Source organism: Lampetra planeri, chromosome 16 (assembly GCF_965212315.1).
Source record: "Lampetra planeri chromosome 16, kcLamPlan1.2.h2, whole genome shotgun sequence".
NCBI classification, from domain to species: Eukaryota; Metazoa; Chordata; class Hyperoartia; order Petromyzontiformes; family Petromyzontidae; genus Lampetra; species Lampetra planeri.
This window is the reverse complement of record NC_136122.1, coordinates 12,321,155-12,347,586: the sequence shown is the minus strand read 5'-3', so window position 1 is coordinate 12,347,586 and position 26,432 is coordinate 12,321,155. Positions and strand designations below refer to the sequence as shown.

Genomic DNA, 26,432 nt, shown 5'->3' with positions numbered 1-26,432 from the left:
TGGCAATCCTCCCGTTCCTCGAAAACTTCACGGGAGGCCAGCGTTTGCCAATGCAAGTCATTTAGAGGCGAGCGGTGCAAGTTTGTTTCCCCTCGTCTTATGTAACATTGTGGGTAACCTGGTTCGCATGATTATGACGTAACAGCAGCAGTAGCGGCAGCAGCATAACGGATTTCAGACTCTCAAAGGGTCGCCATCAGCAGCAACCGGCGTCATCCAAATACCCCTCGAGCACTTTAAATTTCCATCATGAAAAGTGCGGGGGGGGGGGGGGGAATTAGTTATCGTTGATTTAGCATTCTTTTCCTTCTGTTTTGTGATACGCAGCGGAGGACCATCCGAGCACATGCACGCACATACACACGCACTTAAACCAAATCAAAAAAATAATCTCCGTAGCCCAGCTACCGCGCAACGTAGGCACACACGTCCGTCCTCCTCCCTTCTCAGCAGAGCGTTCATCTGCAACCTCGTCGCTTTTCATCTCATCTCTTCTTTACACGAGTGAAAGTGTGGCGGCGAACGGGGGGCCAGCGGAGGAGTCTCCGTAGGGGCGGGCGTGCGTTTGTGCGTGCATGTGCGTGCGTACGCGAGAGCGAATCACAAAGATCTGCCAGATAAGACACAGGCTGTTGGGGGAAGTGCTGTTGAAGAGCATCTACGAAGGCCGGCATGGCGCACGAGAGGGTGGTGTGGTCAACACCACGCTGGGTAGTGGCGGAGTGATTATCGCAGAGCTACGAACACGGCAACCCGAGTTTGATTACTGGCCACGGCTAACATCAGTGTTGAATATCTGAACTCGGTTCGACACCTACCCCCTAGGTTGTTAAATGACTACTTGGTGCAGTGCGTAAAACATCACCACGAGGGAGATTAAGGCAGCCGGGCGTGGTTCTGACACCACCACCACCACACCCCAACTCGTACATCGTGCCGGCCTTCATTAGGTGCTCGCTAACACAGCACTTGTCCCCAAAAACCTGTGTAAGTTACGCGGGGGATCTTGATCTCGGTCCGTTGTGTGCACGAGAGCCGGGGAGGGCGTCACACTTTGTGCTGCTTCATAGAGGAGGGGATGGGCCCGCGCTGCGTGAGCCCCTCGAAGCGCTTGTACGTGTAGTTGATAAACACCCAGTCCTTGTACTTGCTCTCCGCATCCGTCGTCTGCTCGTTTCCTGCGCCAGACGTTCGCAGGACGGGGGGCAGGGCAGGGATGAAGAGCAACAGTCAGTCGTGATGATGATAATAATAATAATACTTAAATCAATTATAAAGTACATTTTGGTATTCACGACATTTTTATATCACGGGGCTACGTTTAAAGTTTCATGGTAGGGAGCAATGTTGCTCTTTAGTAATAATAATAATAATAATACTGTGAATAGTGCCGTAATATGGCAAGCCATTATAAGGGCACCGTATAATCCTAACCGAGTGATTTGCAGGTATTCTTTTTATTTAGCATATTATTAAGATTATTCCACCCGCGGTAATAACCAGGGAGGCCGCTGGATTGGAACCGCGAATCTCTGCAACGGGCGACGAACGCAGCGCCACCACCAGGCCACAGCAACGCCCCCCAAACGTCGCCAACTTGAGCCACGGGCGGTGGAAAAACCGAATTAGAAAACCCAAGGGCAGTTACTCAGACGGCCTGAGTCACCTGGCCACCGTCTTAACATCGGATACAAAAAAAAAGGCCGCGGTACCTCCGGTGGTCTGCAGCAGGTCCGACTCGGGGAACTCGTCAAAGTTGGAGGTGTCGTCGATGCTCTTGATCTCGATGGGAATGGCTGCTGGTCGCTCCCTGGTGGAGGTGGTACAGAGAGGCAGGTGGAGGGGGGGGGATGAGACACAAGGGTGAGAAGGGAGAGTGGCGACGACAGGAGAGCTGTGACTAGAAACTGCCAGTACAAAATGACTTAGATTTGCACTTATTGCAGAAATTAAAAGGGGTGTGAAATTCATTATTTCCAATGTGTCGGTATGACCAATAATAATGATAATTCCATTGACTAAATCACCCGGAATGTGACAGATCTCACCAGATCTCGGAAGCTAAGTAGGATTCAGCCTGGATAGTGCTTGGGTGTGCTACTCTGGGGCTGCATTGTGGGGAGTGCAGCAAAAGCCACGACCAACAACTCATGCACACATGCAGCCACTGGCTCACCATTGCCTTGTTACTGAAATCAAATGAACATCATTTACTTATCCACAAAAACCTCACTGTCTCATTCTTTTTAAGAGGGTCCTGTATTGTGATGCATATAAATATGCATTTTAATTCGTATTTTGTAGGTGGCAGGAATCCACAGAACCTGGAGAAGACCCACAATGCACACACGAGAAGATAACACTGAAAAGGTCCACCTAAACACATGTTCACAAACCCACTTGCTGTACTATCATCCCGTGGCCACCTTGTAGGATTCTCACGAACCTACGTGGTACACCAACCATTGCTGTTAAGATGTTTGATCGGAGGTGTGCATCACCACACCTGTACGACCGCTCTCTATTTTGGCTGGACGATGGGAAACTTGTAAGTGTATAGCCACATTATTTAGAAGGAATTGGTTTCGGTTCATGAAATCACAGAGTAGATGGGAGAGAAAAGGCTGGTGTGGTTTCGGTCATGTTGAGTGACAACAGGAAAATTATGTGGGTCAGAAGGTGCAAGTGATGCAAGTAGAAGGAAAAAGATCAAGAGGAAGGCAGAAGAGGTGGGGGGCGCGATGTGGTGCGATCGGACACGGTGGCCCAAGGAGCGGAAAGAGAGATGGCGCAGGACAGGGCAGCGTGGAGAAGGTTGGCAAGGACAGCGAACCCCACGTGAGTGGGACAAACGCATGGAAGGAGGTTTCGGTTCATGAGCAGTGGGAACTGCTCAATGCCTATATTGCTCTGTAATATAAACATGCCCACCCTTTGCATAGAGTCTCCAGATGCGGTGGAATTAAGACGTTCGATATATCCACATTGTTTAGTATCAGACTTAAACGGACGGACATTTTAAGCTGGAAGAACCCGATGAGCTATGAAGCTGTTTTTCCACAGGTGTACAGCCTAAGCTAGTCACCAATGGTGGAAGATTAGAGGAAGTTACACAGGTGATATAGTAACTCATAGACCCACATACAAACCCACAGACTTGCGTAGAGACCCACAGACTCGTACAGACCTTATTACTGACCACCTCTCTCGACAAAATAAATACGCCCACCGTTTTCTGCCCAGCATCCCCAGATGCGGTCGTATGTGGATGCTCTATGAATCCACGTTGTATTTGCAATTGTACAAAAAGCCACACAGGCTTCAGCTGCTGACCTCATGTGCTCCCAGTCCACGCCCTCGAAGAAGGCATGCGTCTTTATCTCCTCCACCCCGTTCGCCCCGACCCTGTTCTCTGCCTCGCAGCAAAACCTGGAAACGCGGTGAACGAAAAAGGGAAACGAAAACCAAGGTAATGGCGTCTCAGGAGAAAAACACCAGCCTCCGCAAAAGACTTGTGCTGCTGTTATGATCTGGATTGCACCCAAGCCCACAAAACGTGACTTAACGGTAATCATCTGTACCAAAAGGTGATTTAGAGACAGCAAATGATGGCTATACTGTACCGATGATTCTTAATACGGATGAAACTGGTATACAAAATTGTGGCCTTGAACAATATTGATTATTTGAATTGGTAGCCTAAAACAAGGCAGTGTGGTCATGTCATGTGACATGCACTGCACTATCGGAGGTCCGATCTTGTTATCACGACAGCACCTTTTGCCCTCGAGACATCACCTTTCCGTGCGGCAGTATTTCTACGATTAATTTGCTTTCAGCTTACATCGGATGAATTTCTCATCACTTACATCAAGTGTTAGGTAGGGCTGGTTGCACAGATAACTTACTCCCAACACGCAGGCCGCAGTGAAACACCAAATGACATGACGATACAGCGCAGCTCCAGCATAGCTGCCAACTTTGCGTGTGCGAGTTGAGACGTTGCAATGTGTGAAAAACTCTGATGTTAAACACAAGTTCAACTTATTAAAAATCTACTTTTAATAGAACCAATGAAATTAACGTGTTGTCTTTAATGAAAATACCCTTCACCTACGAAAACCTTACTGAATGTCGGAGTTTTTTTTTTTATATCAGGAGGGTGCTGCATTGGCATGTTTGGCCAATTCCATGAATGAGAGTTTGACTTCACGTGGAAGGAAACCGGAGCACCCGGAGAAAAACCACCACACATACGAGGGAGTACCATTTAAAGCTCTATCCAGATACAGTAAAACCTTGGATTGCGAGCATAATTCGTTCCGGAAACATGTTTGTAATCCAAATGACTCGTATATCAGTTGTGATCACGTGACGCTCGGCAGACAAAGCGTATACGTACTACTCGTATTGCAAGACCTCGCTCGTTTATCAAATTAATATTTATTTTAAATTTTTGCTCGCCTTGCAAAACACTCGCAGACCAAATTACTCGCAATCCAAGGTTTTACTGTAGTTTAAAGAATCAAATATTTGCTCTTCCATCTCCTGGGCACCTCGCTTTTAACTGCTGCATCGAAATACAAGACCCACGTTATTGAATTAGATTAAAAACTGTAACGGCACACGTGGGAAATGGAATGGCACACGGGAGATGCGATGGTAAGTGAGGGGTTGCTGTGTTTGCGGATGGAGGAGGCACCTGAGGATGAGGTCTCTAGACTTCTCGGATATAGGCACTTCAGGCGGAAACACCAGCGTCTCTCTCCAGTGCATCACCTTGCGATACGTCTCCTGGGGCGACTCAGAGCAAAACGGAGGGTACCCTGCACACACGCACAGACAGACAAGATCCCACGTATAGCCTTTTACAGACTGTTGGGGCAAGTACTGTACGAAAGCACCTATGAAGACTGGCCACGGCATATGACGTGGTGGTGTGGCAGTGAAGGAGTTGGTGGTGGGTGGCTATGATGGTGGTGGTGGCTGTGGTGGCAGTAAAGGTGGTCGTGGTGGTCGGTAGTGAAGGTGATGATCATGGTGATGGTAGTGGTAGTGAAGGTGGTAGTGAAGGTGGTAGTGGTGATAATGTTGGTGGTGGTCATGATGGAAGTGATATTTATGGCTGTGAAGGCGATGGTGGTGGTGGCAGTGCAGGAGATGGTGGAGGTAGTGGTAATGATGTTCATGTAGAAGTTGGTGGTGGTGGCGATGATGCTGGTAGTAGACGTGAAGGCGACGGTGATAGTGGTGGCGGTTGCTGTGGAAATGGTGGTCGTTTCGCTGACTCACCGATGAGCATCTCAAACATGATGACCCCAAGTGACCACCAATCGCACAGCTTGTTGTATCCTGTCTGCAGGAACACTTCCGGGGCGATGTAGTCTGGCGTGCCCACCGTAGAGTAAGCCTGGGCGTGTGACACATGGCCACAGAGATGAAGAATATGAGAATCAATAACCAATCATACATTTTCCAGTGATTGAGTGGTGAATTGAAAAATAATAATTAAGTTTACTTAGTGGCCACCGGTTGAGAGATGACATAATAAAAAAACTATCAAAGGTAAAAACTGAATTGTTTTAACGACGCCAGCGTGGGTCATATCCTAAAAAAATGTCGTGGGTTCATTTAAGTTAACAATTTTCTCCAATAATGAATTCATAAAAACGTTTTAGTTCTCTGGCTCACCAGCTGCCGCCGGTTTTTCTTCCAAGTTTCCGCTTTTCTCTTTGAGTTCATGGGCTTGGAAGCTGTGGGAATACAAACACAGCAGGACGGACACACGCCCAAGTCAAGGGGGGCACCCCCAGCAACAAATCCTGCAGCTGCACAGGTCCCCACCCCTGAGGCTTCGGGAGCTTGCACAATGCGACTCACCAGGGCTGGGAGTAACATGCCGGCAGTTAAAACTATCAACTAAAATCTACACTTAGTTCTTCCACCAAAGCTGTATTAAAACATTTGCCTTAGTTGCATTATATTTGCCGTAGAGTGCATTACCCCCACATACTTTAAGGCCTGCTCCTGGCCAGTGAATTCGTAGATCCCAGTGTACCATTCACTGCAAACGTGTGCTGGTGTTGGTGAATGGTCACACAAGTTAAGTAAGCACAAGGGGAAGTTGGAAGACAGGCATGTGGGCTGGTGGGCTCTTGCTCCTCATAGCCATATGGGCTAGCAGGCACATGCATGTATAGATATTGAACTTCTTTTGCACGGTACGTAGCCAACCGGGCAAATGGCCATGTGGAAATGTAGACGAGCAGGCACAATTGGGCACATAAGCAAGTGAGCATGTGGAAATGTGGGCAGGTGGGTGTGTGGATGGTGGGCTAGCAGGCACAATTGGGGACATAGGCAAGTGGGCACATGGAAATATGGGTTAGTGGCTGTGTGGGTTGATAGGTTGGTGTTCCGTACAGGTACTGAAGTCGCTGGGCTGTGCCTGCGTGAGGTCCCGGTAAAACTCGGTGCGGTGAGCCTTCTTGAGGCCTGTGCATAACCCAAAGTCCGACAGCTTCACGTGGCCCTGGGGGAAGAAGCGACATCATCTCTCAGCGGAGATCAGGTGGTACACAGTATGTGCCTAACAATAGCTGCTCCTTAAGAGTAGCTGTCCTAACCAGCAGCTGTTCTACGCAAGATGAGGTGTCATTTATAAAAGCTGCCAGTTGAAGTCTCACTGGGTTCTCACCTGGTAAAAAAATTCTACCAATCAAACTTGCAGAAGCTTCCCCTGAAAGCAAATGTCCATCATAGTAGCTGTGTCTTGTGGAAGCTGCCTGAGATAGCAGCTGCCCCTGATAGTATCTCTTTGATAGCAGCTGTTACTTATACTTACTCTTAATCAGCAGCATCATCATATTTCTGATTTTTGGTGTCTCATGAAAGACGCCATCTCTGATCTCAGGTGTTTATGTACACTCTATCACACTGGAACTCAGATAGGATCTGTCTCTGACATCTTCCAGTGGGGGCAGGCATAGCTGATAGCTGCCTCTCACACAGGCTGTCCCTGATAGAAGCAGTCCCTGTTCGTGGCCATACCAGATGGCCTGCGACCGGCAGGGTAGCACACGGCAGGCGGACGTACCTTGCTGTCGAGCAGCAGGTTGTCGGGCTTGATGTCACGGTGGATGAAGCCCAGCTGGTGGATCGAGTCGATGGCCAGTATCGACTCGGCGATGTAGAACTGCGTCTCCTCCTCCGTCAGCGTGTCCTTCTTCATTAGCAGCGTCATCATGTCGCCTGCGCGCAGAGGCCACACGTTGGAGCCAGGGGTGCAAAACCTCCCCCTGATCTGCTCTAGCCTAAACCCCCGGCAGTGTCCAGAACAGAGCCAGGGCGAAGAGTCGATGAGGTCGTAGCTGACAGCAGGGTGGCACAGCATGTTACGCCAAATTCATTTGTATTTAAATCAAGAAGGGTCGCAAGAAGTGGAGCTTGGGAAACATTTCACGATGGTATACAGTCCTTTCTCTTGGCCTGTCCCATGCTTACCTCCCCGCAAAAAGTCCCCTACAGGCATAGACCCTTCCAGACAGCCTGTTCCACCTTTACCTCCCAGCAGAAGCTCCACGAAGGAGTACAGAAACCACCCTTGGTCTTGTCTCACACTTGACTTCCAACAGGAAACCGAATAAGCTGTAGAGACCCTTCCCCTGACCCTGCCGCACACTCACCGCCCGGGAGAAACTCCATGATGAGGTAGAGGTTTTTGGGATCCTGGAAGCTGTAGAACATCTTCACCACCCACAGGTTGTCTGCTTCCACCAGGATGTCCCGCTCTGCTCGGATGTGAGCCACCTGCAGATGTCGCACGATTCGCAACAAAGCACGACTTTGCAAGTGTGTGTGTGTGTGTCCCATGTGTCAAGTGTTCAAAGTCATTATCTCTCCGGAATAATCCAATTCTACATATTGTCAAATTCTTCAACTGTAATAAATAATTGCTGCATTGTTTTATGAACACGCTGTAATGTGTTGCAATTTGGTTGTGCTTCAAACAAAAAACATCCCCCTGTCAAGCCACTGCTGAAGGCCTCCTGACACCGTATGTAGGTCTGTATGTTGAACCGTGCTAATAGGAGGTGCAAACAACACTATGTCGGTTGTGGGGGTTGTTTGACCACACTTCACCACGCTGGTCTGTGCGGATTGGTGAATGGGAGGTGGGTAACGATGCCCGTTTCAGATATCACTCGCCCCTGATGTATTGTTAGCCGTGTTTGGGCTCAAACCAAGGTCACCGGATTCCTTGCGCAGTGCGCTAATCGCTGCACAACCGCTCCACCCCGTTGGGCTCATACTAGGATACAAATGAAGATAATATCATATAAGCTTCACGTGAACCAATATAAATGTACTTGTAGAGATTCATAATTGCAGAGAGTTGCATACCATGCCTGGCCTTATCATGGCATTTTGTCCTGATCACATGTTTTTAGCTACTTCTTGTTTTGGTATGTCTTTCACCATAGGTCTCCGTTGCAAAAGAGACTTGTGGTCTCAACGTTTGTGGCTGGCTCTAAATAACAAAACCTAGCACCCGATCGATTGGGCCAATGGATCGAGCGCTGGAGATATACACATGAAACGTGTCATCATTCAACCTGCCAGTGGTTCACAGAATGGTCACGATTCGGGGTTGGGATTTAATTTTCTTTTAAATCCCAAACAATATTATCTCATTAACTCTATCACTTTTATAGTGTTTCATTTTTTTCTGTTTACTTTGTACAGTTTTGTACAATCCATCAGCCTCAATGTGACCTTGCATGAATGCTAAATTATAGATTTTCACACGAACAATATGCTGCACGTATCGTGAGTGTAGAAATCGATTTCAATCGACAAATCAACACATCACTGCAAGACTACATAACAGGGCGGCCGTAGAATGAGCTTTGTACCAAAAGAAAAACCAACTTCTAGCAACCTCACAAGCACGATACGAAATACATGACTTGGCACATTTAAGCACTGCCAACTCCCCAGGGCTGGTGCCTGATTAAACGGCGGCTTCTGCCATGGAGGGTTAAACCACTCTCTTCCAACGCAACGTCCAACGTCTTATCAACGACGACAGCCCTAGTTGCGCGCCCATGCCGCCGACTTCTCCCAGGTGGGGCCACGGGGGTCAAGATCCGCCGGCGCGCAGCTCACCTGCTCCTTCTCCAGCATGTCGGCCTTGCGCAGCACCTTCATTGCGTAGATGTGGCCCGTGTCCTTCTTCTGGACCAGCCGCACCTATGCAGTGACGACACACGAGGAGGAGGAGGGCGGTCTCAGTTTGCCGGAGCCAAGTCTTATCCCGAGAAAGGGCTGGTCACCGGCGACATGCACCATTTATTATTGTGCCCGATTGCGGTACGATATTCATCAGTGCTGCCTTGGCTATCTTGTTTCTGTATTTTTAAAAAGTCTAAAATTTTCTGCTTAAATGATCATTGAGGCAGTGTTCATCTCCTTTTCACATCCCTTAAGCCAGTGGTGGAAATTCCACATTCATATGGCAGAGGTGAGTCTATACATAGGACAACCTCTGTTAACTTCCCTACAGATTTTAACTCAATTAGTCGACAGGCGGGACAGTGGGCTGAGTCAATCCCAAACGACCATTGAACCCCGTGAGCTGTTCACTTTAACACTAAGCAACCTGTTAAGGACACTGTATAAATGTATTTAAATTTGTACAAATCTCAACTGTATACTTTGTAGATTAAAATAATTGCACGTGCGTCATTACGTGTCTGCTGTGGACACCCTTACAAAGAAGATGTTCCATCTCAAGGGATTATCCAGGTGAAATATAATTTTTTTTTTTAAGATGGCAGCAGTTCATCAGTTCCGTGTAAAATTAACAGCAATTCAAAACAGCCAACCCACCCCGAGCAATCGTTACAGGAAACTCAAATCAATTCTTATTCCCCTTTCCTATGGTACGCTAGCGAGATAAGCACCCGATTTGTGCTCGGTTCTTTAGCCACGTCACACAGGTGGCTGCCAGCTGGTGAACAGCTTTGCTGCAACTCTTCTTGGTGGGCAGCAGTTGACTCTGTGCACCAGTTTAAAAGGGTAAAAACCTACGACTATATTTTGCCACCGGTAAAAGAGATCTCATAGTGTAAATGCTTACCCCGAGCTCTCAATACTCTGATATTGCACTGTGTTTGAGTTGTACGCCTTCTGGTGTCATCTGGTCCAACACCAATGGGGACTAGGCTCTAAAGAAAGCCGTCTCGGGTGTGGACCAATCAACTTCAAGGACAGTGCATATTATTATCATTATCAGAGTTGCTTCTTTTTGTTTGCTTTTTTGACTACTTGTGTTGTGGTTATTGCAAACATGATGCCTTGAATAAAGGTGTCAGTTTTGTACCAGTTTAAAAGGGTAAAAACCTATGACTATACTCTGTGCACCATTGTTTCGTTTTGCTCTGCAGTTACAGGTGGCACTGTCTAAAACAGTGTTCTTCATTGTAAGGCCCGCAGGCCACTGGTGGCCCCTTGTAGACTTTAGTGGGGCCTCTGACTGGCAGCCCCCGACAATACACAAAGGTGAAAATGCCCCATCGTGTGTATTGAAACTGATTAGTCCACACCAGACAGCTTTTTTTTGAGCCTAGTCTCAAAACGATGTTAGACTAAAGGACGCCAAAAGACAATGCATATATTATCAGAGTATGTTTTTTGTTTGCATTCTGACCACAAGTATTGCGATGAATGCAGACATGATTCCTTGTAAAAGGTTTCAGTTGGGTGTTCTAACATCTTAACACCTGTTTGTTGCCAGAAAAAAGGGGAAAACTTATTCTCACTCATCTAAAACCTATATTAATCAGACAACAATCAATCCTCCCATGCATCGAGTCCACCGTGGTGGACCGCTGTGAGTTGTTGGCATGTTCCGGCCACGGTGGCACACGCCTCAAAGCTTTTTGGTGGGTGCAGTCCCTCTCCATAGGACGTCATCAGCCCGGTGTGGTGGCGTCATAGCGGCAGACAATGTGACGACTACGGCAGAAATGACGAGCAAAGCAGAGCTTTGCATTCAAGGTAGCGGCTGGTGGAAAGTCAGCGTCCACTGTGATGCACATGATCAGAATGTTGTGAATAAATTATACGAAGAATGTTCAACATATCTGCTGAGGTTCCTTTGAGTAAAATTACTTAAAGATTTAGTTTGAAAACGTCGGCTTTCGCGACCAATATTATTCATAATAAAGGTTTTTGTGTTATATCGCATAAGTATAAATGTGTCGCAACCCTTCACCACCCGACACAACCAGTAAGGTTTGTCACGTAACTGATTGGTGCATTGTTTACGTGACAAACCTTATTGGCTGTGTCGGGTGGTGGAGGGTTACGACACATTTATATTTACGCAAAAAACTTTATTATGAATTATTATTTGGTTTTGCTTTTAATAATTCATTCATGAGTGTGCTAAAAATCAGTTTGTGTGCAGGGGTTAGGTGGATTTTACATCGCAGGATCATGAGGGGTGGCGCAAATCTGTCCAGCAGTGGATGATGATGATTAAAAGATTAAACAACACCCTGATTCTGACACCTGGCATGCAACCCCCTGTGACAGCCCCCCCCCTCACCTCGCCGAAGGCTCCGCGCCCTATGACCTTGAGGGACTCGAAGTCTTCGAGGCCGAGCCTCGTACGCTTGAGCCGCAGGAACTCCGTCTCCTTGCGTGCGTGGTGCTTGCGTTTTGTGTCCTTCTGCATCCCGGCACACCGATACGGAGGGTGGATTGAGAACCGACACTCATACAATGTGTGTGTACATTGAACTTCTTTCTGAGCGTACGTAGCCAACCGTGCTAATACAAGCTGAAGAAACAACTTCCTCCTGGCCACAATACCAAAGGCTCATCGAGTTAAGGAACATAACCGCATGCAGCTTTTACGTTACGCATGGCGCATCAATTGTGCACGCCTGCCTTTTCTATTTCTTAGCAGAATAAAATTTAAACATCCCAACCGTCGCCTTAACAGCCCAGGGAAACTGCACGGCCACCAACGTTGAGGCGTAAAAAGGATAATAAATTAAATACATTGTAACGTGGTGTTAGAAACCGTCTCAATGTGGCTACATCTTAAAACATTTTTGGGGGAGTGTCTAAAGAGTATAGAGGGCTACTGGGCATGGAAGGAAGCACGCTCCGATTGCGGCATGCATGACCTCGAAGGTCTGATGTCGAGAGTGTGGCAATCATCTGCAGAATCTGGCAGAAGGAAGTAGTGGCGAGGTGCAGTGGCATGAACACAGCACCTGCCACGACGACCTCTTGACCTTCACGTTGATGACCGATTCTATATAAAACACGGCACAGGCCGCCGCGTCACGCCTCTCGCCACCGCTCGCTGTTTTTGACAACACGGCTCGTAACTTAGGAACGTGCCTAGTGGGACTCCCCTCCCTTCCTGATCGTGCGCACAGTGGGAGGGTGGGGGGGGTCAGGCGGCGATGCGCGCCGCGATCATCCTGCGCACCTCGGTAACAGCTGGGTCAGCTCCGGGCGCCGGGTGTCAATGAGGCCTTAGGCAACGTCAGGCAAGCGGAAACAAGCGTGTACGCAACAGCCATGCGGCGAGAATGCCGCTTGTGGGATAAAGCAGCTGCTTCGGCTGAGGATGCGACAGGGTGAAGGTGCGCAATTTGTGTTCGGTACATCGTAATATCCATTCTCCCCGCCTTCAAACCCACAATAAGCGTCAAATATAGCCAAACGACCCCCACGACCCGCCCGGAGTAGGGCGGCCCTCACACAGCAGTGAAATGACTACGTACAGTGCGAAAGAAGTTCAACATACATACAAAGGGCTGTACCTGTGTGTAAAGTGTACGTAAAGTGCAGGCTTCAGGCAATAATGTGCGCTATAAACGACAGATGCTTTTTTGTGGCAGCCAGGAAGAAGGGTTTCCATTACGCGGGTGCCCTTAACTAGAGGGGGACCAAACCGATCGGCAAAATAATAAGAATAAAAATAATAAGCACTCACCTCGTCATCTGTCAAGCCCTCTTCGTCCATAACCCGCTCGAGGTTTTTCTGCCTAAATTCGTTAACATACAAAACGAAACAAGTTAAATTGCAGAAATGGCACAAGCAGCAGCGAGCACGCACGGTGACGACCGTAGATTTATACGTGTGGCTAAATTTAGAATGCTTTTTTTTCCTTTGACTTTATTTTTTCCACACAGATGTTCCCAGCTTCCTTTCCCAAATGCAACTAACTTTGAGCACGAAGGTTTATTTATGTCTGTTAAATAAAAATGCGCTGGAATATTTAGTGATGAAAAACATTCACTGCATGACGGATTTATACGGAATTTTGGCAGATAATTAACCGGGGTGGAGTGGCGGCGCAATTGTTAGCGCACCGAGATATAAACCCAGTGACCTAAATGCGATTCCCGGCCACGACTACTATCTGTGCCAAGTGACACCCGAATCAGATCTGGGCACCATTACCCTTGAGCGATCCATACTGACCAGCGTGGTGAAGTATGGTCAAACACCCATAACCGATGCAGTATGGGGAGGCCTTAATCCAGCAGCGGATTGACAAAGGGCTGTAAAAAAGAATCCTATTTACTATTTGATGTTAAAAAATCATCTTGAGATGTGTGTGTATAGTCTTCATTCATTTATTTATCACCACGTGAAAGCACAGAGACCACACATTTATTTTAAAGGGAGACCCTGGGTCATGAAACCAAACACACGTGCATAATAAAAATCAGTGCAGCAACGCGAAACACTATAAAACGTCACGTAACGAGGCAGAAAAACTCTTAAATGAGATGCGATGTCAGTTCAAATTATAACAACTCTCTGTGGATTGCAATGGGCCATATAACGACAATAATTAACATATTAAATCAACAGTTTTGCATGTGGCCGTTTCATTTCCCCCGAGCCCAACTTCCTGCAGTGTACAGTTCCCTGGGTCTGCCTTGCGAAAGAGTCAAAAGGTGTTCACCTTGTTCTGGTGTAAAGGTCACGGCTTAATTAAATGATTGGCTTGCTAAAAGAGAGGTGATGCCAGGGACTGTGGTTTGCCACTTCACCATGAACCCATTAACCTCAGTTTGAGTCCTGACCATGGACAACATCGGTGGTGCACGATATCTGAAGCATTCGTGAGACCTCCCATCCCACCTCTACCAACTTGCAGTGACCAGCGCGGTAAAGCATGCTCAAATAACACCGATTGCCAACAAAGCGTGGGGGAGGCTTTCGTGTAGCGGCGGATGGTTGATGCGCAGCGCTGGAAGTGAGCAGCTATGAGTGACAGCCATTGTATGTGTGTGTGCATGTTTGGTAGGTCTGGTACAATGTGTGCAGATGATACCTACTGCGTAATAAGCGTGCAGACGATTTACAAGATGCGGAGACAAAAAAATACCGAGGTGTGTAAAAGTGCACGCAGAAATATGGAGGTGCATACTCGAAATTACACTTAAGAGACAGGAGGAAGAAGAAGCAGAAGACATGGATTAGAGAACACACATACACGTTGTTAGTGAACATCGTTAAGTTATCGGCATCACACAAAACAGCCTGCCTCAGCAGCATTCCCCTCTTTTTTCCTTCTGATGACGATTGCTTGTGTTGCGATCGAAACGTCGTAGTTTTTTGTAAAAAAAATTGTTCTACGTGACTTTACCGAAAGACCCAAAGAATAATCACACTGACTGTGAATAAAAGTTAATGGGCCTGGGCACAGGACACGTCGCTGGAAGGAATGACGGTGGAGGCTGATGACCACGAGGATTGGGACGCGTGCAAGAGATTATCCACCGTGGAGACGGAGTGATGAACTCGGCCCGTATCGTCGTTGATTTGTCCTGTTCAATCAACAACATTACACCTCCTTTGCAAGGGGTGACCTGGCACCTGGTGTGCAAGTGCTAAATGAATTGTTACATCCCACATTCAACAACATTACACCTCCTTTGCAAGGGGTGACCTGGCACCTGGTGTGCAAGTGCTAAATGAATTGTTACATCCCAGGACCCCGAGAGATGGCAACGACTTGAGAGGGCCTTTCTCTCGCAGTGAAAAGATCGTGGAATGATGGTGACTGTACACTTTGCAAGTGTGCAACTGTACAACACATTGCCATGCCCATCTGAATGGATTGTAGGTATTAAAATAATGTATAAATAAGCACACGAGTCTGCTTAACTTCCCCCCAAAAAAGTTTAAGAAAATAATGTTTATGTGCGTTGGCAAAAATGTCCCTTCTTGCGCTAATGTTTTCCAGAAGCATTTGTTTGTGTTGAAGGGGGGCCACACCCTCCTGACGAGACTTAGAAAGTCAAACCCGCCTCAGAGTTTGCCATACTGTATAAGGCAGGGTTTCCCCAAACTCCACTCAACCATGGAGAACCTTTTCCACACGTTTCCCACTGTTCTTCATTCAAACGCAACCATTGCGATAGCATGATTTGAAGCTTTCGTGACTGCAGGAATTACTCCTTGGTTCTTTCGGTAAAGTCACGTAGAAAGAAAAAAAATTAAATAATAGAGTACGACGTTTCGATTGCAACACAAGCAACCGTCATCAGGCAGAACTAAAGTTGAGAAAGACAAAACGCAGACACGGAGACACACAGACAGAGAGACAGAGAGAGACACACAGAGAGAAACATACAACATAGACACACAGAGACCTAATGCCTCTGTTTCGACAGAGGCATTGTTGTGTGTCTCTCTCTTGTGTGTCTGTGTTGTGTGTCTCTCTGTGTGTCTGTGTTGTCTCTCTCTGCTTGTGTGTCTGTCTGTGTGTCTGTGTCTGCGTTTTGTCTCTTTCTCAAATTTAGTTCTACCTGATGACGGTTGCTTGTGTTGCAATCGAAACGTCGTACTCTATTATTTAATTTATTTTCTTTCTGTTCATGCATCAATCGAATTTGGATCATTCATCAGCTTTTATTTCAAACTACCCAGTTTTCTCTGGGCCAGGGCAGTATCCATGCCCCGCTCTGTGTACGCTAAGTCCAAGCTTTAAGCGTGTTCACAAAACGTGTTTTTCTATAACGCGGATATTCCTTTTGGGAACACTTTACGCACAATGTGGAACATGTCCGTTACCGCACAGAACGCGCGCTGTTATGATGCGGAACGCGACTGTTATAATGCAGTTTCTGAGTGGTCAATGACAAGCTACTTTCTTGCGCAGCCGAGTGGTACGATACATTACTCAGAATGATTCACAGTAACACGGCGGCTTACCCTCAATTACTTGTCCCGCCACCTTACTGTGTGTGCGTCCATCGTATCTCGCCAAATTTTATCGCCGTATTATTTTTGGGGAAAAAGTTTTCGACCAACGTGTTTTTCGCTAAACGCGGCACTTTTCAGGAATGCATCTATCACGCTAAACGAGGACTCACTGCGCTTTGAACATGGGTTACAACCCGAAACCGACCACCAGTTGGGAACCAGTTGCTGTCGGGCACGCAGATGCTTCCCGCGGACTCACCGCGTCTCTCGCTCCTCGTGCTGGGCCTGCAGGTTGCAGTAGTAGTTCTCCAGCGTCACCTTGGTGCGCGTCACCTTGTCCTGCGTGTGCACGCTCATCGGGATGCTCGCGCCCGTCATCGCCATAGCAACCCGCCGCCTGAGTTCCCGCACACAGGCACGCGTGCACAAACGGGAACAGCGGCGAAAGAACGTGAGAAAACAACAACAAAAAACCTGCCAAACGGGGCTTGGTTGGATAACAGCGAACAGACACGCACACACGGGTTGTCAATGAGCTGCGGGAGCTGCGTGGTGGGCAACAGCGATCACCGTAGGAAAAAATACGGAAGCGCCTCTGGACACCTCGAATAGGCTGCGACACTGAGCGACCGCACGGGGCGGCTGGAGGGAATTGTGCTTAGAGAAAACCTGGTCAGTGAGCAGCAAGCGCGACGCAAAATGGGCTGTGGCTTTGGCCACGCCACTTTCGCTGTGGTATGCAAGTGACTCACCCTTACATTCAAAAATTCTGCACAGCAGACTACTGTGTCTCGCGAAAACAAACGGCCCTTCTGCAGTACCATACGTACACACAAAATATTTAACAAGTATTATTTCAAGGTCAGCCGGTTGTTTGTTTAACAAACTATACCACCCACCATAAGATATTATGAATTCATTACGTCCTGTCTCTTTGAGATATAAGTATGGGTATTGATGTGGAATATGGCTTATGATCAAGACTGGTGGTGGTAGAATGGCAGCTGTTGTATGTCTCTGTGTTGTCTCTCTCTGCTTGTGTGTCTTGTCAGTGTGTCTCCATGTCTGTGTTTTGTCTCTCTCAAATTTAGTTCTACCTGATGACGACTGCTTGTGTTGCAATCGAAACGTCGTACTCTATTATTACATTTATGTTCTTTCTACGTGACTTTACCGAAAGAACCAAAGAGCAAAAAGATAATATCTGTATATGCATGTGTTTGTATATAAGTATGTAGCTATATAAATATATGGGAACTTATAGGTTTATGCATGTGCATGGAGCAATGAGACAATTTCATCTGCAGGAGTAAAACGATAGTGGTGTCGCAGGACCGAAAAAGAATGAGAGCTTTTGGGGCCTTATCCAGCAGTGGATAGACAAGGACTGATGAAGATGATAACCATGATGATGCAATTGCCCTTTTTATTCCTCTATTTATTAACAATGCGTACACTCCCGCTCCCACTGTCTCTTTCCCACACTGCTACGGGAACCTTGACTGCGGTCAGACTTGCGTTGTTGCCACATCCGTGCGCGCTCCGCTCAGACGAACCCACAACAGCCCACGCCAACAGCAGAACCAAGCAAACCGGAGCAAGGACGCGGGCGTGAACAAGGCAGCGACATTTCCGCTACCACTACCGCTCAGCCCGAATGATTGATCGCAGGGCAGGCGCGGGGGGGGGGCTCTCGGCCCGCAAGGTTTCCGTGTCGGTGACCCACCCCTGCTCCTTGTCCTAACCCCATGTGGATGAAGAAAATTGCAGCACCACCGCTCACAAGACGCCGGGGGGGGACCGTGCTCACCCACGCATCGTTACCTGCCATGATCTATCAACTGCTGGATGGAGGCCTTCTCAAGCCACTGGCAACTCTCACGGTCCGGTGATTACTAATCCATCTAGTTCCTGCACATGTGATGATCTCATCGCTCCACTCAGGATGTAATGACTCGCTCTCCTACCCCCCTGGACTCGCAATTTGATTAACTGTCATGATTTGGGATCATAATTCTGTTCAAGAAAAGGTTACTATTCTTATAATATTGACCTTTATCTGCTGCCTCGATTGCCCTGTTCTGGCTTATGTCTTGCATCTACTGTTTGTCTTGTTAGTAATGCTTGTGTTCCGTCTGTCTCTTCATTCACATTGTCTCACTTGGATTGTCTTGTTTGCATGGTCGGTCTTGTTTGTACTGTCTCATTCTTCTTCATTTGCACAATCTCTTTTATACTATACGTCTCATTTAAACTGTATATCCTTTGTACTGTTCATCTAACTTGTTCAGTCTGTCTCTTTCTACCGTCTCATTTGTTCTGTACGTCTTGTCCTGCCTTGTTTGTCCAACCAGTCTCATTTCTATTGTCTGCCTGCTTCATTCACTCCATAGCCTAAACGTAACAAACTCTGATAATTTCAATACCATTGCTAACAGTCGACTCGCAATACGCACATCATGGTGAATGTACCCTTGCGGGCAATAATCGATTTCGGGCGATGAATCAGTGCATCGTCGCAGGCCAAGCATGTACAGTGCCTTATGATGGCTGGGGCCATGAGAACACCGTCTGCGTGAGATAGAAATCTTGTCAGGGCCGAAAAAAGCGGTCTCGCACAAACTCACGGGAGGGCAGAAGGCAGGCGGGCGCGACTTACTCCGTAAACGACTCCGAACGCCCACAAATATGCGCTTGGAATTCTCAGCTTCAATTAGCGGGCGGGAGGTCTGTGGGGCCTATGGCGGTCCAGAAACTGGCTATGGAGCGCATGAAATGGACACCAACTCGTAGATTATATATATTTTTTTACAAGTATCTCCAGTAAATGGCTGAAATTTCAGCACGCGGTAAAGAGACACCAATGTGAATACTTGAGATAAATTCCAAATCTCCGAGGTCTGCGGAAATAAAGGTGATAATTTAAGTATATTCTTCACAATTAGTGAGGGTTGCGTGGTTCGAGCTGGTCTACTCTTGTTATGCCCAGCTCCACAAAGAGCATAATTGCCAATACATACATAATCACTGCACTTGATCAGTGGCTTGCATCCACGCTTCATGCCAAGTCTATGCGTATATGCTCTTTCAATAAAGCACAATATTACACAGCCAAGGTGGAGCTGTGGTGCTGTGATTAACGCACTTCACTAACCACAACTAACATCAGTGGCGAGTGAGGCCTGAACCAGTTCTGGGCAAAATCCAATCTTTCACCAAACCATGCTGATCATGGGTTGGTGAAAGATGGTCAAACAACTCCAATGTCCAACACAGGTCTGTATCCAGCAGTAGATTGACAAAAGTGTGTACATTATTTACACTTATGATACACTACGCAGTCTCGTACACTACATACCAAAGTGATAACTAGTACTGTATGCAGAGTTTTACTGACTATACAAAGCTAGTCATTAGGCAGAATGGCTCCGTCATTACCCCCACAAGTGCAGGGGATCTGCATAATTGTACAATATTCTCTTTCGAAGGTGAGAAATTTCATGTGACCGAGGTGTTCATGTCCGAGAAATGTTTCGCAGGGCTGTGATACAATGAATGCCTCGTCAACACCAGCAACACCAGCACTGCCCTTTGGCGTCTTACTTGACAGTTACCAGTGCACTGCTTACATAAGAGCGAACAGAAAAGATAAATTGCGACACGACAACAGAAACAACACGTCCCAAAAACAACAGCAGGAATTCACACCACTGCCGCAGCCGCAACCACCTTGTAAACACCCCACGCGTTCTATTTCGAGCGATATTGACCAGCGATAATGCCGCGAGGACAAACAAGCCTCTATATTTTTTCTTGTGGAGAGGTTTTGAACGAGATGAAGTAGTCATTGGAGCTGTGTTCAGTTTAAGGACAAAGGACGCATGTGCACACCACCTAAGTGTGACAGTCAAGAAAAGTATTTGGACCTGGGTAGGACATGAGGGTAGAAGCAAATTTAATTGATAACGAAAATGAAACAAAAGTTGAAACGTGTGCAAAGAAGTGTGGAGGAGAGCATTCTTCGAATGCAAGAGTGGCAGATGGATTAAAAAACGCATGCCATTAAGACATCATAATAGTTTTTTAAAGAAAATTAAGTGGGCTCGGGCAGGAAACGTCACGAGGAAGATGGCCGATGGTCGAGTACAACAACAGAGTTTCAGCCAAGGGAAGGAAGTCGACCCAAGGAGATGGAGCAATGATATTATCATTTAGTGTGCAGGTGCTTGGTGGGTCGTTGCACCACAGGACCATAAGAGATGGCAACAGCCTAAAGAGCATTAATCTCGCATTGAATTGATGTCTGATGATGATGTCACAGTACTAAATCCATGGTCTATCAAAATAAGTACTGTAAAAGTAGTTTCCCACTCAACTGAGTGTGGGGTGATGGTCAGTTCACGTTAACAGCCCTGAGCCACCGGTGGGAATTCATCATTCCTATGATGGGGGTGAATCAATCCATCGGATGATCACAGTTGACTTTCCCACAAAGCAGTACTAACTTTATGACCCTGGCAGGGATGAAGGCCCAAACGGAATCTATCGTCTACATTGCAAAATACTCAAAAGAGGAACTGGCCAACACATCTCAAAGTAGGACCCTTCTCAAAGTAAGTCTTTCAACTGAGTGGCGGCCCTCCAAGGCAAACAGCTATAATTGTATTTACTGTACGCAAAGTACGTGTAAAGGTGGACATGAGAATTGATATTTAAGGCATATGCCATAGTTTGGGCTATGACCAAATTCCTGGCATATGTCAAATCTCAACAGATTTCTGAAGCTAAACAGAGTTGCGCTGAAGAGCGCTTGCATGAATGAGCGACACCCACGCGTAACAGGTTGTTGTTATAGGCGGTGGGGATACATGTATGTTCACACATTCATGCTCCTCGTCTTCACTGATCCATTTCGGAAGGCATAGTGAAGCAGGTACTCAAATAACCCCCACGGCGTGAAATGTGTAGGAAAATCCTCATCCAGCAGTGGGTTGACAAAGGAGCAGTACACGTGAATACAAAGTATTCATGAAGATGGATGTCATGATGACTATTTTAAGCCACGTGCCAGAGCTAAAATGGCACACAACATCCTGCTGCCTGTGACCAGACCCAACACTGGTGATCTGACACACACCTAAGGGACGACAGGGTTTGCGGTTTCCCAAATAAGGGGGTCTCCCGTTCTGACAGCGCAACTCGCTCACCCACAAGCCGGCCGGCCCGCACGCACGCCCGCCCGCCTTCTGAGGAAGGAAAAGGAGGGTCACTGCTGGCACCGCCAAGCTCACTTGGGGTCTTTCAACGCCGGGCCGCACCCCTCGCAGCTGCAGGCCGTTACGTGAGCCGACCGCACGGCCGCCGGTGTTAAAGGCGATCTTTGTTTTCTGCCTTGCCCGCCCGCCTCCCTTACGCGGCAGCTCTCACTCAGACAGCTTCAGCCCATGGAACCCATTAGAGGGGCTCGCTTACAATAACCATCATCGGGCACAGCCCCTGCCGACTGGGTGCATGGCACGGTGGAGAGGATTTTTTTTTTCTCCAACCAGTTGAAAATGCACACAGCCGCACCCCACCAATTTCGCTCATACCACGTAAACTGCAAAACAGCACGGCGCAAACGAACGGGTGGATGGGATGTATGTATGCATACGCCCGCTGTTTCACAACCGCTCTCTCTTTTGCCTCCAACGCTCCCACAGCAATATCCGCGAGTGGTATTCGGTGACAACGTAAACAAGTTAATAAATATCATCAAGTATGGACCGAGATAAATGAACCTACAAAACAAGATTGAGGGGAGGGGGGCGTTCTGCAAACGTGGTCGGGAGCGGACCATGAGCGTGATCCGTCTCATTTCCCTTGGCATATAAACAGCACTGCCATGCATCGGAATCCCAAGCAAACAGTCAACAACAAGATATGTCAGCGTGCAGCAAGTGCAACGCACTGGAAAACTTGTGGACCTGCCACGAAGGGAACTGAACACGCCAAACACGGTGCACCTTCAATGCCGCTGGTCAAACAGTGAATGAACACAAAACGGGTACTTAACCTTGCAAAAAGAAGATTCCGTGCCACACCGGCTAACTGTGCAAACAAACGTGGAGGCGTTTGGTGCACGCTAACGCGATAAGTAAACGAAGTCGAGCTTGTTATCTGAAACCCAACAGGGTTGATTACACTGTGTAACAAAAAACATATATTGTTCCTGGGTAGTAAGTGTTATTTCCTAATTGCTTATTCCTCAAAAGTACGGAAAATTGGCTATTATTCCCCACAAACTTTGCTTTTGTGACCAGGACAGTGACATTGTGACATTTACCTATTTTCAATGAGAAAACGTGGTGCATTTGTGTCATTCCTTCACGTAAAATCTTGGTCACAAAAGCAAAGTTTGCGGGAAATTGTAATTTTCTATACTTTTTAGGCATAAGCAATTAAAAAAATAACGCTTAGTACCCAGGAACAAAAATTGTGTTACATAGTGTTATAAAAGACCTCAAATGAGTACAGGCCAGGACACAGACTCAGGATCTCCATTAAGGGAGCTAATGCGATGATCATTAATAATAAATAAGAGGCAGAACAGAAAAAAAAACTCCAAGCAATCGTTATACAGTACACTGTATAATGAGAGTTCATTAAATATTTAAAATGGGCAGGGTTATGGCCAGTTGCATAGCTTACAGACTGATCCCAAACACAAAACAAAGATCACCCGCGTAGCCGTAACAGACTGTTGGGGCACACGAGGGCGTGGGTGGCCAACACCACGCCCGGCCGCCTTTGTCTCTCTCGCGACGATGTTTACACACCGCACCGGGTGCTCATTTGAGCCCGAGTCGACCTCGGGGAGGCCCAGGACCGGTTCAGATGATCGTCACCGGTGTTTGCCGTGAGCAGGAATTGAAGCCGGGTCACCATATTCATAGCGCATCGCACTAATCGCTACGCCACCGCTCCAGACTGATCCCACAACCAGACAAATAAACAACAAAGCCGCTTCCCAGCATGAACTGACAGCTTCTCACTACATGCGACCGATAATTTAGCATCAATTTTGCGTTCTTAACATCCCATTTGTGTTGGGCAGAGCGTATAATCAGCAGCAGTTAGCGGTGGCTAATTCTCATCTGCTGACAGCGTCGTCTGGAATATCCTCCCTGCCCCTGTATCTCGTCTGGGCATGAGGCCTTCATTTTTAACCTCCAACTGTGACTCACAGCCAATATCTGCAAAAAATAAACGTCCACCTTTTGCTGTACTGCATTTCGAGATACGAACGCGGTTAGACTCTTTATAATACACTCTATTGCCAAGTCCTAAACGGTGCCAAGATGACAATTTATCCAACAACTCACGCACTAAATCTACGGCAACTTTTCCAGCACAGCCGACGTCAACTTCAAAGCAAACTTCTTATGTTGGAGCCACCACATAGTGCCCACAGCAGCCTCCACCTGCCAGTCCTGCCTGAATAAACACCACAGCGGCGCTCACAAACGTGCGTGTCTGACCTATGTGGGGTGACTGCCTCTGGCTAAACGTTGGTCAATGACGTGCCCGAACCGACTTGTGTAGCACACAGGCCACGGGAAAACTGGGGTCGTCTTTATCATTAAACATCATCATCAATGTTTGTCTTGCGGTACTGTTGTCGTACTATATTAAAGTAGATTGATATAGTATCATAGTACATACCGTACTGTAAACAAAAATAATTCTTGATTGGGGTGACAAATCCTAGGAATGATCCACTGAAAGAAATCCAGTAAATAATATCACACCAAGGTGTCAATTCCACAGTTCCTCCTATCATATTCTTAGATATAATAAGATGATTAATCTGCTTGGAACAACAATCTCATCTGACCTGTCATGGAATGGCTATACAGTATTACTAATCTGACTAAACTGGCTAAGAAGGCATCGAACAAGCTTGGCTCTCTTGTCTGTGCCAAACCCATATCTGGGATGAAGCACCCAGCTCAAACTTCACTCAACTCACGAGAATTTAATTAACCTAAAGCAGTCTCGCTGATTGAACTTCCACAATACCGCACGTAGCCAATAGCCCTGCGAATCAGAGGTGCAGTGAACCAGCAATCGCTGATTGACTGCAGACACTCACTCACTACTCCCCTTGATATTGTTCCCGTGAACTTTACTCATGAATTCATCTAACCACGTCAACCACAATGGTAACATTCTAAACATTTATCTTTGTCCTTAGTACCTCGCGCTGGTTGGAATTGGAATTCTCTCTCATCGTCTATTTTCACAAGTTCTTTTATAACCTTGCTCAATTTAAACCTGCGAATTCTAATACAATTTTAGCAGCTCTGTCTGTTGCAGGCAACTTGGCATTCTAGGCCTCGGGGCCTGTGCTCAAGCACATGTTGAAAGAAACATTCACTCCGCTCATCAGTGTTGTTTGCTGAAGGCCGGGAGCGGTGATCGTCCATGCAATCACGACGCAGGCTCAACTATGCTTCTTAGCTTCTGAAATCTGATGAGATTTGATGGATCGTGAGTGGTTTTGTCACACATCTTACGTGAACAGGCAGGTAATGACTACATTTAGGGCCCAATTCTCGCATTGGCGAATGTCCACTTTCTGAATCAGATTCATTCTGTAACAATGGGCCAAATCGCCAAACATACGTGTTTTCATTTCATTCATTAAGTGGCTATTATACCCGAGCCTCGAGTGTTAAAGGGGCTGCTGTTGCATATCAAATGTGCACGGCTGATTCACTGGGTAAAATATGGAAACAAAATGCACAACTTCCGCAAACCGGCTCCTCATGGCTTTCACACCCCAGTGTTATTAACAGCAATGTTCGTCATTTACAGCCTTCTGTATCAATCGACTCATGGAATAAAGCCTCCCCCCACGCCGTGTCGGAATTGTTGTTGTTGTTTGACCATGGTTTGTGCGGTACAATGAGGCGGCGGGGGTGAGGCCAGGACCGGTTCTAACATCACCAGCCACTGATGTTATCCGTGGCCAGGAATTACTCGGCTAGCCGCGTTTCGTTACCCACTGCGCCACATGTCCACTGTAATTGACAGCACTGTCGTAAAAATCAAAGGAGACAACTCGTCTTGATATTTTATGACAACATGCCAAGGTTTATATCGAGAACAGGCAAGATCGCCAGTCGGCTTTGAGGCTCATGGTCCGCTCGTAGCTATTCCACTGTGCGACCACCACTACAACGTCATACAATAATAAGCCATCACTGTGACACGTTCAAACGAGCGTGGGTCGCTACTCGTCTACGTTTAAGGTCATCGGATAGTGACGGAAATTACACAGTCTCCCAATGTGTGAGTGCAAGTCCATCCATCGCACATAAACAACACCTCCACTCCCCCCCCGATAAAGCGGCAACACAAAAGCAGCACTGTGCGTCGCCTACGATTAAACAATCTGTCGTGGGAGAGAAGAAAAGAGAGCCCCCTGGCAGGGGAGAAGAGGCAAGAGACGTGGGGGAGATAGAGTGGAAGGAAGAGAGGCAGCAGGAGGCGGCCGATGTGAAGGAGTGAGTGTAGGTGAAGGCGGCGGCACTGAGCAAAACCTCACTTCAGTCGCGGCTGCGTCTATAAAGACGTTTTGCTCCTCGTGTTCGCTCGGTTAATCAGCGAGGGAGACAACGAAAAGGATCTCCCGAACACCTCGCCCGCGCTGTCGCCGCCACCGCCACCACCGCAACCACCGCCGCCGCCTCGCTCGCCCGGAACACCCTCGACTACCTTCCACTGGCCACGGGAAGCCGATCCAACGCGCCGAGGGTTGACGCCGACTACCCTCGCGCCATCTTGGTCAGGGACAGCGGTCACCTCCTACCCACTCCCGTTGATGCCTTCCCGCGCGTGACGTCATCTACGCGCGCCTCCGATCGGGCGGGGGGGATATTTTCTAGATGGTAATGCCGAGGGTTGTGGGGGGCCCCTCCCCCCGCTTTTCCCTCACCCAAGATGTCCGATAAACACGTTTGGCCCGCGTCGGTTGACGTCACGGAGCTGCAAGGTTGTTGGGCCGCCTCCATTCACAGGCGACGGTTGGGTGGGGGGACGGGTAGGCGGGGGGCGGGGGTAGGGGGCGGGGCTCACACCGCCCCTCGCCGCGCGCTATTGGCGGACGGAATTTAGGCGAGGCCGACGCCCTCAG

General features: G+C 47.6%; 1 protein-coding gene across 2 annotated transcripts; it reads right to left on the bottom strand.

Moving 5' to 3' along the window:
- Window positions 1–312: 312 nt before the first annotated feature.
- Window positions 313–26,101, bottom strand: LOC144723071 (serine/threonine-protein kinase 38-like). 2 transcript variants are annotated; one of them, XM_078601627.1, is made up of 14 exons: window positions 26,015–26,101; window positions 16,512–16,649; window positions 13,022–13,073; window positions 11,615–11,737; window positions 9,169–9,252; window positions 7,686–7,809; window positions 7,097–7,251; window positions 6,424–6,532; window positions 5,692–5,753; window positions 5,293–5,410; window positions 4,703–4,826; window positions 3,334–3,429; window positions 1,713–1,810; window positions 313–1,178 (listed from the first exon to the last, which is right to left on the bottom strand). In XM_078601627.1, exons 2-14 carry the CDS (start codon window positions 16,634–16,636, stop codon window positions 1,048–1,050), a joined length of 1,401 nt encoding a protein of 466 aa, XP_078457753.1. In that variant the 5' UTR covers window positions 16,637–16,649; window positions 26,015–26,101; the 3' UTR covers window positions 313–1,047. The 2 variants fall into 2 exon arrangements, with proteins under 2 accessions (XP_078457753.1, XP_078457752.1); XM_078601626.1 differs by lacking the exon at window positions 26,015–26,101 and adding an exon at window positions 25,845–26,012.
- Window positions 26,102–26,432: the final 331 nt, after the last annotated feature.